Source organism: Saxophila tyrrhenica (assembly GCF_035928015.1).
Source record: "Saxophila tyrrhenica strain CCFEE 5935 chromosome Unknown scaffold_14, whole genome shotgun sequence".
Classification (NCBI taxonomy): Eukaryota; Fungi; Ascomycota; class Dothideomycetes; order Mycosphaerellales; family Extremaceae; genus Saxophila; species Saxophila tyrrhenica.
In genome coordinates, this window is record NW_027041746.1 from 115,174 (window position 1) to 128,831 (window position 13,658).

At 54.3% G+C, this 13,658-nt stretch overlaps 7 protein-coding genes across 7 annotated transcripts; 3 read left to right on the top strand and 4 right to left on the bottom strand.

Annotated features, from left to right (window-relative positions):
• Nucleotides 1-184: 184 nt before the first annotated feature.
• Nucleotides 185-1,147, bottom strand: LTR77_008340 (uncharacterized protein; the record flags this gene model as incomplete). The annotated part of the gene is made up of 1 exon (XM_064805572.1): nt 185-1,147. The coding sequence occupies one exon, from the start codon at nt 1,145-1,147 to the stop codon at nt 185-187; it is 963 nt and encodes a 320-aa protein (XP_064656032.1).
• Nucleotides 1,148-2,043: 896 nt separating this feature from the next.
• Nucleotides 2,044-3,742, top strand: LTR77_008341 (uncharacterized protein; the record flags this gene model as incomplete). Its single annotated transcript, XM_064805573.1, has 4 exons — nt 2,044-2,293; nt 2,341-2,553; nt 2,626-2,858; nt 2,909-3,742. 4 exons carry the CDS (start codon nt 2,044-2,046, stop codon nt 3,740-3,742), a joined length of 1,530 nt encoding a protein of 509 aa, XP_064656033.1.
• Nucleotides 3,743-4,225: 483 nt separating this feature from the next.
• On the bottom strand, nt 4,226-5,269 carry LTR77_008342 (uncharacterized protein; the record flags this gene model as incomplete). Its single annotated transcript, XM_064805574.1, has 1 exon — nt 4,226-5,269. One exon carries the CDS (start codon nt 5,267-5,269, stop codon nt 4,226-4,228), a length of 1,044 nt encoding a protein of 347 aa, XP_064656034.1.
• Nucleotides 5,270-5,555: 286 nt separating this feature from the next.
• On the top strand, nt 5,556-6,654 carry LTR77_008343 (uncharacterized protein; the record flags this gene model as incomplete). Its single annotated transcript, XM_064805575.1, has 2 exons — nt 5,556-6,096; nt 6,152-6,654. 2 exons carry the CDS (start codon nt 5,556-5,558, stop codon nt 6,652-6,654), a joined length of 1,044 nt encoding a protein of 347 aa, XP_064656035.1.
• Nucleotides 6,655-6,711: 57 nt separating this feature from the next.
• On the bottom strand, nt 6,712-8,522 carry LTR77_008344 (uncharacterized protein; the record flags this gene model as incomplete). The annotated part of the gene is made up of 2 exons (XM_064805576.1): nt 6,712-8,289; nt 8,340-8,522. 2 exons carry the CDS (start codon nt 8,520-8,522, stop codon nt 6,712-6,714), a joined length of 1,761 nt encoding a protein of 586 aa, XP_064656036.1.
• Nucleotides 8,523-8,956: 434 nt separating this feature from the next.
• Nucleotides 8,957-10,999, bottom strand: GRS1 (Glycine--tRNA ligase 1, mitochondrial; the record flags this gene model as incomplete). The annotated part of the gene is made up of 2 exons (XM_064805577.1): nt 8,957-9,343; nt 9,407-10,999. The coding sequence occupies 2 exons, from the start codon at nt 10,997-10,999 to the stop codon at nt 8,957-8,959; spliced, it is 1,980 nt and encodes a 659-aa protein (XP_064656037.1).
• Nucleotides 11,000-11,213: 214 nt separating this feature from the next.
• On the top strand, nt 11,214-12,803 carry RPF1 (Ribosome production factor 1; the record flags this gene model as incomplete). Its single annotated transcript, XM_064805578.1, has 1 exon — nt 11,214-12,803. The coding sequence occupies one exon, from the start codon at nt 11,214-11,216 to the stop codon at nt 12,801-12,803; it is 1,590 nt and encodes a 529-aa protein (XP_064656038.1).
• Nucleotides 12,804-13,658: the final 855 nt, after the last annotated feature.

The following is a 13,658-nucleotide window of genomic DNA, read 5'->3' on the forward strand; positions in this document are numbered from 1 at the left end:
GTGTAAGTTTTAGAGGGAGACAAAAATGTGATGTGTGTCGCGGCCTGACGGGAGTTGCCCAGTGATGGAAATCTCTGCACGAAGGTTTCAGAAGTCTTTGGGGGAATTGTTTGCTCTTGATGAGGCAGCAGCGGAGTCTATAGCGGCACGGGCCGTATCTCGAAGTGCATGTGAATGCATGTGATCAGCTTTCAGGGTTGAGTCTCCTGACCGTCTCCCTTCTTTCTTCTCCCATTCGCTCGAGCCTTTCTATCATCATCAGTGGAAGTGTGCTGTCCGGTCCTAATATGGGCTTGCTGCTTTCGATGAAATGTGACTTGAAAATCCCCCACAATGCGATTGCTGCCTCGTTGTCGCTCGCTGGGCGTGGGTAGAAAGGGTCGTTTTTGTAGAATGCGGTGGCTGCTTGGTTGATGCCAGCTTCATCCAACGATATCGAGTTGCAGCAATCGAAGTCCAGTATCCACGTGGCGTGTTCGCCTAACAAGTTTGATGACCACGTCTTGGAGCCTGGGTGTGTTCCGGCTGGTGCGAGGACAAACTCGACGTCATTGGCATCAATTTTTGCATCCCAGTAAATCGTTGCGAGGGCGTGTGCCATCGTCTTGGCGTATTCGTGGGTGGGTAAACCGATCCCTTCCATCTGGTCCAAGTTGAATGGTCGATTTCGAAGGGTGAAGAAGCGTGACGGTCGTTGGTTGTGACTCCGTCGGCCAAGATATGGGCGGATCAAGCAATCTTCGTCCGACTTGCTGCATTTGATTTTGGATCTGACCCCCTCCACGCAATATGTGTCGATCAGGTTTTCGCGGTAGGCCTTCGAAAACGGTTGGATTCGTTCACTAACAAGCGCCGCACAGGGCTCGTAATGGTGTGTTGTGTCATGAGGGAATCTAGGTAGTGTTTTGTTCCAGAATTCAACGTCTGTGGCGTCGATGAGTCGGTAGTGCGCAGGGATATTCAGATGCAATATGGCCGCGACAGTCAGACTTTTCTCGATGCGTTGATGCATTTCTGCGTCCTTCTGAATTGATCGACCTGGGCCACCATCTTCCCGCTTGATAACAACCGTCCCCTCTTCTTCCTGGATCCAGACACTGCCACAGTGGCCGTGCCCAATCTCGCGATATAACGCGAGGCTTTGCATGTTGTTTTGATTCTGTGCTTGAGTAGTTGTATTCTTTGTGTGAGTGAAAAGGAAGTAGAGATCAGTACTTCACTTTATGTCCTGGTGCCAAGAGAACGGCCATTTGAGTTCAATCAGCCACCGCATCTAACCAATTTCGGTTACCGCAGATTCATGTTCGATTGGGCTTTCAACGTGCCGAGTCGAGCCGCTGCAAAGTGCTGGTTTTGGGCGGTCCAAACCACATATCGTGGAAACTCTGCACTCCAGACACCTAGATTGTGAGCGATACAACATGAACCTCAGAACTTCAATAGTGCGGACTTCCGTGCTCATCCGAACAATTTTCTTCGAACAGTGCGTGAGAAGAAGGCACGATTCTCTGAGATAGCAGGGAAAAGCACCACCTGACAGTACGATTGTGCCACGGAGAGCAAAAGTAGGAGCTGCTGTGGGATCGTTCGTCTCGACAGATTCTTGCCGTTTCTGCAAGTGAGAGGGAGGAAAAGCGGTCCACACGGCAGATGTAGCAGACTTGGGTAGATTAAAGTCAAGGACTCGCCTCCATGAGTGAAATGCGTGCAAAGTGCTCATGTTACTCTCAATGTGGTTTCTCATCGTCTGTGAGAAGATCCATCGTAAGGCTCGAGGATCCTTATGAGCCCATACCGTTGGCTTGCAGATTTGTTGCTCGAATGTGACGATAGCCGGAGGCGATGGCTGTCATGTTGTTGTTGCGACTTTGATGGAATTACCTCTCATTGCTGCTTATCATGGTGGCTGACCTTCAGCTGCAAGAGGATTCGGCCCCTGACTGGCAACCAGGATTGCGTGATAATCCGCGGAGGTGGCTTCTCCAGACAACACATTTCCAATCCATCAACACTTGATGCATGACCATCTCATGACAGCGCACGATGAGAGATGATGAGGAGCAAGAAGGGTTGCTCGAGCAAGATGCAAATGGTGTTGAAAGTCCGATAGCCTTACGACCGCTCGACAGCCAAGCCAAGACAGTTTACCTCGAGGACGACGTCGACTTCGATGCAAGCCCAGGACCAGACTCAACATGGACAGCCGAAGAGGAGAGAAGAGTGGTGCGGAAGCTGGACTTTTTGGTGATGCCGCTGCTTATCGTGGCCTTTTTTGCTTTGCAGCTCGACAGAGGTATGAACTCCATCTCCAATCTAGAGATGACCACTAACACATAGCAGGCAACATCGGTAACGCTTTGACTGACTACTTCCTGGACGATGTCGGTATCACGCAGTCTCAGTTCAACGACGGACAGGAGCTTCTCGCACTGGGTATCGTGATATGGGAGATACCGTCCAACTTCATCCTCTACCGTATCGGGCCATCCGTCTGGATCAGTGCTCAGATCGTGGCATGGGGACTTGTTGCTACTTTTCAGGCCTTCCAGCATGGTATGTACTCTTTGGGCAAGGAATGCCGGAAGGAAATGCTAGAAGAGCAGCTGACAGAATACTCTTGAACAGGCGTCGGTGCGTTCATGCTTACGAGGTTCTTGCTCGGCTCGTTCGAATCCGGCTTCATACCTGCGGCGCTGTTTACCATATCACGATTCTACAAGCGGAACGAGACGTCAAAGCGATTCTCGCTCCTCTTCATGGGCAACCACCTAGCACAGGCTACAAGCGGCCTGATAGCTTATGCTATCCTGCACATGAGGGGAGTCTTTGGCCTTGGAGGATGGCAGTGGCTGTTCATTGTATGTGGTATCCCTTCCTTATCGATACCACAACCGCTGACAGGCCACAGCTCGAAGGCCTCTTCACCGTCTCCATCGGCATTCTCTTCGTCGCCCTGTTTCCGAAAGGCATCGTCAACCCAACCAGCTTGACTGGTATTCAGTACTTCACGAAACGGGAAAGCTACATTCTGTCATCAAGAGTACTCCTCGACGATCCGAGCAAGCAGCACAAAGGCGAGAACATCACTTCTGCCGAGCTCAAAAGCACATTCACCAACTGGAAACTTCTTCCGCACATCATTGCTGCGGTTCTAGGTCTGGCACCAGGTGCCACGTTTGGAGCCTATGGTCCCACCCTTGTTGAGAGCTTTGGCTATCCTCGCCTAGCCAGCAACGCCTTGATGTCCATCGGTCTCTGGCTTGGGCTCATTATGACTTTCATTGCTGGCATCCTGGCTGATAGGACAGATCGGCGCGGTCTCATTGCACTGGGAGGGATCTTTGGGCTTTGGCTTTCAGTGCTAGTCAGCAAGATGCTTGTCCCAGATCACGAAGTGACCACTATCCACCACGACGTTGCACGTTTCCTGGCCTTGACGAGTGCTGTCGGCTTCTCTGGAACCTGGCATCCTGTGAATGGCAGCTGGATGGCGCTGAACGCTCCGACGCTGGGCGAAAGGTCAATCACGATGGCTATCCTCATCATGTCCGCCAACTCTGCTGGTATCATCGGAGCTCAGCTGTTCAAGGAAGGAGACGGACCGCTCTATCCAAAAGGCTGGTCGAACATTGTCTTGATCGTGTTCTTTGGAGTTGGCGCTATTGTGGTAGCCAACATGCAGTACCGGTGGCTGAACCGGCGGATGGCAGTAAAGGGCTTGAACAGACGCTTTGCATTATGAGCTGCTGGCACTTGGCCGAGCTATAGCTATGGATATGAATGCGATACCCATGTACGGATAGGCCATTTGATAGTCTGCTTCATTTTCCACCGGGCACAGAAGCTAGGTTGCCGGCGGAAGAGACCTCGCCTCTTCTATTCTTATCGCCTTGCTTCGGAGGCAGCTCCCGTGTACTTCGTAGAACATTGCCCGCCATTCCGCTGTGTCGTATAGGGAGGTTGCACCCCATGGGTGGTGGTCTGCATCTGGACCTTGACTTTGGTTTCTGCAAGCCTGCTGCAAATGTGAGCGGCAATGCCACTGACAACGAGAGTTGGGAACAAACGTACATCTGCTCCTCGTTCGTTTTGATCCAATGCTGCCATTTCGTGGTTATCATCAATACCACATAGAAATCATAACCCGCCCAAGCGCCTGGCTAAATTCACAGATCCTGGATCTGAAGTCCCAGCTCAACAATCTGAGGAGTTCAACTCGATTACATCACGTCCTCGCCTTCTTCCAAGCCGGCCCTCCTCTCTCGTCCGCCTTCCTCTTCCGCTCCATCTCCTCCTTCATGATCCTCGCCGCGTTGCTCATCGGTTTGCCTTGATCGATGGGTGCTGAGCTCTCCTTCTTCTTTGCAAATGGGTTGCTCTTCTTCGCCATCAGCGGGTTGACTTTCTTCGGCTTGTTGCCGCTCAGCGACATTGACATTTTTGGCTTCTCCTCGGCAGGGGGAGGCGCAGGCTCTTCTTCGTCATCTTCGCCCGCGGCAGTGTTTCCAGACGCTGTAGGCTCCTTTGGTGTTGATGCATCGGCGGCCGAGAATGTCGAGATCTCAACTGGCGCATCCAGGGCCACCTCCTTCTCCTTATCCGCCTGCTTCTGAGGCCCCTTTCCCCCCAGGCTCAGAGACACCTTCACCGGCTCTACCGCCATATCTTCTTCACCCTCTGGCCGTTGTTTCTTCTCCTCCAGCCTCCCCGCCTTCTCCGCCGCTTCCCTAGCCTGCTTGATCTGGCGTTCCAGCATCCTCGCCTCCATATCCTCGTCACCCTTCATCAACTTCTCCTTCCTCTTGACGTCCTCCCGTCGCCGTACAGCCTCAGGACTATCGTCCACCCACTGCACCTCCAACCCTCGCTCGCCCTCCTCTACCCGACAAATCCCCTCTCTCCCTAGATGCTTCGCAAACTCCGTCAAACTCGGCCACTTCGTCGAGTTCATGTGAACATGCTCCTTGTCCCGGATATACTCCTGATAAAACTGGTTCAAATGCACCTTCTTCTCGCCATGACTCGTCTTCAGCAACTGCAAGAAGTCCCGCATGAACTGACGCGAGTAGTCCTCGATGTACTTCTTCGGATCTTCCCCAACCATCAGCATTGACCGCACGTGGCCTTCTGACATGGTGTGCTGCTTGAAGCCGTTCTCGTCGCGACACTGCTTTTCGCAGATCTGACAGTACCATCGCAGGCGCTGGAGGCCTTTTGCTTTCATTTTGTTGGCGATGTACTTAGTGCTTCCTACTTCGGCTTTCGGCATGATGGCGGTGTTTGTGTGGGTAGTACGCAGGTTGCGACGGTGGTGTTGCTGTTGAATGCTGGAAGTTGAGGAGGGGTATTAACATGGAAGAACGAGGACTGAATCTCGAAGGATGACTAAGCCGTTGGCGGGCTGGTCAGCCTTGTATCGCCACTTCACGACTGGGGGAATCAAGAATGGAAGAGACAACTGGCAACAGTAGACTTTTCGACGACACACCGACACATATGTAGTCCCGATCCTCACTTCTAGTCTTCGGTTCTGGACCCATGCAACGTTCTCGAGCATGCATATCACCTCCAGCATCATCAGCCTCCTGCTGGCTTCAGCCACACGTGTTGCCTTCGCGGAGAAGCACAACAAGGCCAAGGATGCCGTTCTCCTCTCAAATGTCCGGAGCCTAACCCTTCAACAAGGCAAAAGCACTACGGGACGACGATCAGACTCATTGCCTCAACTCACATGCGTCGGCGGCAACGGTCAGGGCCACTACGACGTCGATGTCATGCAATGCAAGAATTCAGGCAGTGAATACGACTCAGAAGACATCCAGTGGACCTGTCACGCCTCGCTACCGCCGGAGTTCAAGCTGGGCAGTACGGAAGTGATCTGCGAGGGGTACGATTCTCCTGACGACCAACATGTGCTCAAGGGCAGTTGCGGGGTTGAGTACCGTCTCATCTTGACTGAGCTGGGAGAAGGGAAGTATGGGAGGAACTTTGGGGGAAACCCTATACGAAAGGATCAGAAGGAGGAGGTCCATGAGAAGCCACAGATGACGCCGGCGGCGGAAGCGTTCAGACTATTGTTCTGGCTTGTTTTCATTAGTGAGGCGATGTCTGCCTCTTCTCCGTTGCGCCAAAGCTGACCAATGTCTCACAGTCGTTGTCTTCATCATCATCTACAGGATCTCCGGCAGAGACGCTGCTCGAGACCTCCGACTGCCAGATCCACCTGGAGGCTATTGGGGAGGCGGAGGAGGTGGTGACGACGGTAACGATCCGCCACCGCCATACACTCCGCGAGCGCCCCCGCAACCCAAAGCAAGGCGAGGTCCCTCCTACAGTGCCTCTTCTCGCACCACAAACTCTGGTCCTGGATTCTGGAGTGGTGCTGGTCTCGGGGGCGCTGCTGGGTACGCCGCTGGTAACTACATGGGTGGTCGCTCGGAGCGAAATCGACAGCAGCAGCAGAACACGTATGCTGCCCCAGGACCTTCGACGTACAACCAAGGAGGTGGATCGTCGTGGTTTGGCGGAGGTGGTGGAGGAGCTGGTCCGTCGACGTACGGTGGAGGAGGCTCGCCTTCGTTTGGTGGCGGCTCATCGACGCCGAGCAGCAGTCGTTATGAGTCTACTGGCTTTGGAGGAACTCGAAGACGGTAGTTCGTTCTGCTTCATTCTTCCTATTGCGATCACTGAGCCGAAGAGAGCTCGCCGCTATCACGCATCCTCCCTTCTCGTCATCTTCTCAATCCCGGTCCTGGTCTCAGTGTGCTCTGTTTCCAATTCCCTGTGCTTCATCATCAGCGAGCCGGCCAATCCGATGGCTGATATCACCGTGAAAACGATCCACATGTTTCTCAAACTCCAGGCAAAAGCATCTTGAACAGCCTGTCGCTGCGCAACAATCTCGATGGTCTTGATGAGCTCCACGTTGGCCGCTGCATCACCGTTCGAGAACTTTTCCACCAACGTCACATTCAGGCCAGCCGCTTTCAGAGACGGGATTTTAGTGTTCATGCCGTTCTGGAATACCACGCCGCCCACGACAATCGAAGTGGACATGGCAATATTTCGAATAAACGCAAACGTGGCAGTCGCAGACGCAGTATCCGCCTGCGAGACCATAGCCTGGATTGCGATCAAAGGACTCTCGAACAGGAAACCAGCACCGATACCGCCGATTAGCTCAAATGAGACAAATTCGGCCAATGCACTGGTACGATCGAGATGGATGTACAGACCAGTACCGATGGTGAGCAGAACCATGCCCAGCCATGTCAGCTCCCTGTACCGGCCAGTCTGATGGATTGCCACTCCCGTCACAATACCAATAAGAGCCTCGGAAACTGTGATCGGGAGAATAAGAACACCGCTTCGCAGCGGACTGGCACCTTTCACGGCCTGGAAGTACAGCGGCAGGTAGTACTCGGCCACGATGAACGTCATGCCATGCGTAAAGCCGACGATGAACGCAGCGTTGTTCGAGCGGTTCTTGAACATCGCCAGAGGCATGAGCGGATATTTCGCCAGCCGTTTCTCGCTGAAGATGAAGAACCCGATCATTAGTGTGCCGAAGACGATCAGACAAATAACCTTTGGGCTGCTCCATGGGAACGTGGCGCCGCCGAAGTCCAGGCCGAGAAGGAGTAGCAGCGTGACGGCCAGAATCGAGACGGTGCCGAACCAGTCGATCGCTTTCAGACCGGAGGAGAGCTTCGTCTTCGGGTTATGCACGTCTAGGAAGAGCAGCAGAAGGCCGAATGTCACTCCTGTAACCGGGATGTTGACCCAGAAGCACCATCTCCAGGAAACATATTGGGTGAACAGTCCGCCGAGAATAGGCCCAAGTCCTCCTGCAAGCGCCCACATCACCTCGACCAGGCCTAGGTACAGCGTCCGGCTTCGCATCGAGAAGAGGTCGCTGACCGTGATGTTCACGAGCTGGATCAAGCCGCCTCCCTTTGCATCATCAGCAACCACCAGGTTACGATAAGCCTTTGAAGAGCAACTCACAGCAGTCCCCTGCAACGCCCTAGCAGCAATCAACATCCTCATACTCGAGCTCAACGCGGCCATAATACTCGCCGCGGCAAACAACGCCACAGCGGCCAACAACGCCGGTTTCCTGCCCCAGATATCCGAGCATTTAGCCCAGACAGGGGCAGCAGCGGCGTTGGCTAAAAGATACGCGGCGCCGATCCAGAAGTACCCGGAGGCGGAGTGCAGGTTGGCGGTAATGGTGGGGATGGAGGTGGCGATTATGGTTGCGTCGAGGGCTGCTATGAAGAGCGCGAGCTGGGTAGAGATTAGTGGGATATCATGTAGAGGATGCGTGTAAGGCGTACGTAGAGGGCGATCAAGATAGCTGCCATTCTGAGTTTCGTCCGGACCGGTGGTGGGCCGTCCATGTCCAAGGGCTGGAGGAGGGCCACGGGCTTGCTTTGGTCGGTGTGTATCGAGAGGGAGCGCATGGGCTCGATGTCGTCGGCGGGCTCAAAAGCCTCGTCTCTGGTCGTTATGTCCACCATGGTCTTCGCTATGTACTGTATCGTGGCAGGCGACTGACAAGACTGAACGGGTTCAGGTTCTTCAATCTCCGCGTACGAAGGGAAGATTTGACGCTACCTACCACCACCGACTTACATACCCTTGGGTGAACCAGCAGTCATGTATGTGAAGAGCGCCCTATGCAAGTCTCTGCATCATGATTTAGTGTGCGGTCTGGAGCCAGATGAGGTGGAGGTGGCCGTTCAACGCCGAACTCCGATGCCTTCACGACTGGCGAAAGTGGCAGCATCTATTGAAGGTTCGCATGTGCATGACATTGCACATTGTTAGGAGTGAATGGTGATCAAATCTTCCAAGTGTGCTTTTCAAGCAGCAAGAATAAGAACGCGAAACTAAACAGCCAAGCACCGCTCAGCCGCCTATACCACAACACCGTCGAAGCACTGGGGTACCTCTACTCCTCCTTACCCTCACTCTCAAACACCGGCAACCTCCCCTGCACATCCTTCCAGCTCTCCTTGCCCCTACACATCTTCGCCACCGCCTCCAGAATCTGATCCAAACTCGCCCGCACCTGCTTCGTGCTATCGCGATCCCGCAGCGTGAAAGAGTTATCCTCCAAACTCTGATAATCGACCGTGATGCCGAACGGAATGCCCAGCTCGTCGTTACGCGAGTAGCGCTTGCCGATGCTGACGCCGCTCTGGTCGACGCGGAAGGAGATGGCGTCGTCGTCGAGGCGCTGCTCGAGGTGGGAGAGGAGAGGGGCGAATTTGGCGTCTTTTTGGAGCGGGACGACGAGGACTTTGATTGGGGCGACGGTGGGGGCGAAGGACATGACCTGGTGTGGGATTCAGATTAGCATTGCGGAAGTAAGGGCTTTGAGGAGGTCGGAGTAGCTCACCGATCTTGCAGCATCGCCTTCTCGAGTCCAGTAGACGTGCTCCATCAGACTGTACAGTATCCGCCCGATACCAAACGAAGGCTCGATGACGTTCGGGATGTATTCACGCATGGTCTCTATCCGACTCTCCTTCTGGAAGCTCACAATGTCCTTCTCGAGCTCAACCTTGCCGCCTTCCATCTCAGGGACATCGACGCTGACCTTGCCCTCCTTCTGCATTGAGATGGATAGCTTCTCACGCATGTCTTGCGTCAAAGCATCGAGCGCGGACTGCACCTTACCAGCATCCTTCTTGAACTTAGGGCCAGACTTCTTCTTGTCGAGCGCTGCAGTCCACTCTTCCACTCTGTAGGGCTCTTTGAGGGGCTCCCGTACTTGCAATGGCACGCCAGTCGCCTTCATGTGCACGCTGAGATCGTACGCACTGCGGTCAGCGCAGCCAACGCACTCAATCCAGCCGTAGGAACTTTGCAGCTCGCAATCCCAGCAGTCGGCAGCGTAGTGAGCCATTTCGTTCTGCATGTGTTGTCGAAAGCGCAGCTTGCCCATGTCGATGCCGATCTTCTGCATGAAGTACATGATACGGACAAGGAAGTAGCCGAGCGTCTCGTTGTCGACCAGCTTGGTCTCCACAGCTTCGCCGATAGAGATGACTGTGGGTTTTGAGCCACCTTCGTTCTGGGTCTTGCGGGAGAGAAGAGGCAGCTTGACGTCCTTGACAGTGTGGAACTTTGGATGCCGCTTGCCGCTTTCAGGGTCGACGAAGTGCTCGACTTCAGCCATCAAAAACTCTCGAACTCGCAGAAGGCCGGATCTAGGAGACAGCTCGTTGCGGAAAGAGTAGCCGATTGATGCAGACGCGAAGGGGAGCTGGCCGTCGCTATATTCAAGCAGCTTTTGGAATGATAGGAACTGGCCTTGTGCAGTCTCTGGGCGTAGAAAGGCAGGCTCCTTACCGGTGGCACCGATCTGTGTCTGGAACATGAGATTGACCGAAACAGGAGGCTCGACTTCGTTGCCAGAGGTTGGGTTCCTGATGTCGTGCTTCTTGATCAGAGCACCCATGTCGTCGCCAGTGCAGTCATCGAGGGTTGCGAGCATGTGCTCATACTCTTTCCGCTGCGCGTCTTCAAGTTTTACAGCAGTCTTCGCAGCCTTTACTGCCTTCTTCTTTTTCTTGGGATCCTCCTCAGCCACCTCAATCTTCTCGCCACGTGCTTCCCTGTCAGACAGGAGGCGCTGCTCAATTACGTCCTTAATCAGATGATCCGATCGCAAAATCTCGCCAGTCTTTGGATCCTTGCACATGTAGTCTGCAAACTTGTCGACGTGGCCAGAAGTCTTCAATACTTCGAAGGGAGTAAGCATTGAGCACTTCAAAGCCATCATCTTCTCCGTCCTGATGAAGTGGTCGCGCCATATGTTGATGACCTCGGCTTCCAGCGTCTCCAGGGGCGGGCCATAGTCGAAGAGACCTTTGACAGCGCCATAGGGCTCGAATGATTGCCACAGGAACACTTTGCGCTTCAGCAGGGACTCGAAAGCTGCGCGGTCGAAATCTTGGCCTTTCTGGGTCTTGTAGTCGGACGACATGATGCTGGGTTTGCGGGTGCGGACGGGAACTTCGAATCTGCCGAGCGGTTTGGTTGTGCTCAAAGATCTGAAGCCTGGTGGAGGAAGAAGTGTAGAAGTCCTCGAAGTAGCGGCGTAGGCTTGTTTGAGAATTCTAGAAGAGAACAACGTTCGTTTTGGAGATTGGAGAACAGACGTGATCAGACCAGCTGTGACTGTTGAAGGTCCTCGAAGCATGAACCGGCCAGGAGTGAGTCAATGGCTGCAAGGCGACCGCGCGTCGAAATGGAGCTGCCAGTCGCTGGTCGGCGAAGTGGAAAAGGGAGTTAAGCTTCCCGCGCTTCCTGTTCGTATCTGGGTGCTCTTTTCTGCGTCGCTGGTGGTTTACAAGACGTTCTTACACTCGACATATGAGTCGACAACCCTCGAAAAGTTCTTGGTGTTTCACTCAGGCGCTAGCAAAATTGGGTTCGGTCCGCCAGTCCCCGGGATAGCCAAAGTCTATTCGCGAAATCTGGGCGATCACGAAATCTTCTCGAAGCCAGCGAGCGCATCAAGAGACCACACCCCACTCGCCATGGCCTCCTTCAACCCCACGAAGATCGGGAATAAACAAAAGCGCCAGGAGCAACATCTGAAGGCCAAAAAGCTAAAAGAAAGCACGAAGCGGGACGAAAGGCTGAAACGGCGACGAACAGAAGACAAGAATCCAACATTACGACTGGAGAGACGAGCGAAGAATGTGCCGGCGACGATTGATAGCAAGCGGACGTGGGATCAGGCGACGGTGGACGACGAGGCGGAGGGGAAGCTTGGAGTGAGCGTGGATATACTGAATCCGAAGCGGAGGAAGATAGAGGAGAGGCCAGCTGTGGAGGATGAGAAGGTGGTGAGGGACGAGATAGAAGAGCAGGATGAGGTGGACGAAGAAGGCGCCGAGGACGACTTGGATAGCATGCTCGACAGCGAATCCGACCAAGACGGAGCAGAAGACGAGGGACCGAAAGCATCAGCATCCCCTCCACCCTCAGAACGACCACCCAGCGAAGCCCCCTCCACAGCCACCGACATCAACCTCACCCCAGAAGCCCTCATGCAGCGCTTCCCGACCCTCTTCAACCTACCTGCCGACGTCGAACCCAAAGTCCTCATCACCACCTCCATCCACTCGACCCTGCACAACGAAGCGCAACTCCTCACCACCCTGTTCCCCAACAGCACCTACATCCGGCGGACCGCGCACCACCACAGCTACAAATACTCCATCCGCGAGATTGCCACCTACGCTTCTTCGCGGGACTTCACCACTCTAATCATCCTGATGGAAGAGCGTAAGAAACCCATCGGACTGGATATAGTCCACCTGCCTGTGGGACCGATGTTCCACTTCTCCATCTCCAACTGGGTGGAAGGGAAGAAGATACCCGGGCACGGAAACCCGACGAACCACTTCCCCGAACTCATACTCAACGGCTTCAAAACGCCTCTCGGCGTGCTCTCCGCACACCTCTTCAGATCCCTCTTCCCACCCCGTCCGGAGATCCAAGGCAGGCAAGTCGTCACCCTGCACAATCAACGGGATTACATCTTCGTGCGCCGGCACCGGTACGTCTTCCGCGACAAGCGCGGGACGGAGAAGAGTATCCAAGGCGCGGATGGGAAGCCGGTGGAGGGCGTGGAGGACATACGGGCGGGTTTGCAGGAGCTGGGGCCGCGATTTACGCTGAAGTTGAGGCGGGTGGATAAGGGGATTCAGAGGGCGAGTGGGCAGGAATGGAAGTGGAGGGCGGGGGATGAGAAGGTCAGGACGAGGTTTAGTCTGTGAGCGATGCACTCTCGAGGCTTTCTCGAGCTCTACGCTATGGATGTCCTTCCCTCAAACTAGACATTCTCCTCGAAGTCCCTGGCTATCGAACCGTAGGCCAGCTACGCCGACATTGATGCAGATACTGAAACTTTCCGGAGTGACCTGTGAGGCGAGACAGAATCAGTCAAGACTTCGCGTCGTGTTCCAGCTCACGCCATCCACGAGCTGGACTGCTGAAGTTGGAATCTCAATGCGAAAGAACGTGGCTGGCGGACGAGCTGATGAGGCTGCTTAACGTTCACTTCCATCACCACCTTCGCATGGAACGAGGCTGTCCCCTGCACACGTGATCGAAGCTCGCCCGATAGCCAATGCTGCAACAGCTATCGTGACCCATTCGATTGGTCTTCGAGCACGTGGTGGTAAAGGTGGGCAGTCGTGGGATGAGGCGAACAGATGAGTAAGAGAGGTACGACCAGATAGGTACCGCGACTAAGGTAGGACAACGCAGGAGACAGCGAACGTAGCACCAAATACTGCAGTATAAGCGGGATGCCAACACATCAATTGGTGGGAGGAGGTGGACGTCATGCATGCCGCTTCTCCCACCACGCAGTAGATAGACGCCAAGCGAGAATAGAGGATGTTGTTATTCTCCTCCTACATCTCATCCTCATAACCACGTTCAGTCCATTCATCGTACAGCTGGTGGTCATCGTCCTTTTGTGAATATTGACTAGCGTCCTTTGCTCTTGTCCCCACTCGACTACAAAAAGGCCCGTCACGTGCGGCGGCGGCTCCCTTGGCTTTCTCTCCTTGCCGCGACTCACCAATAACAATCCACCGTCGAGCACAACCAATAACATTCGCCCT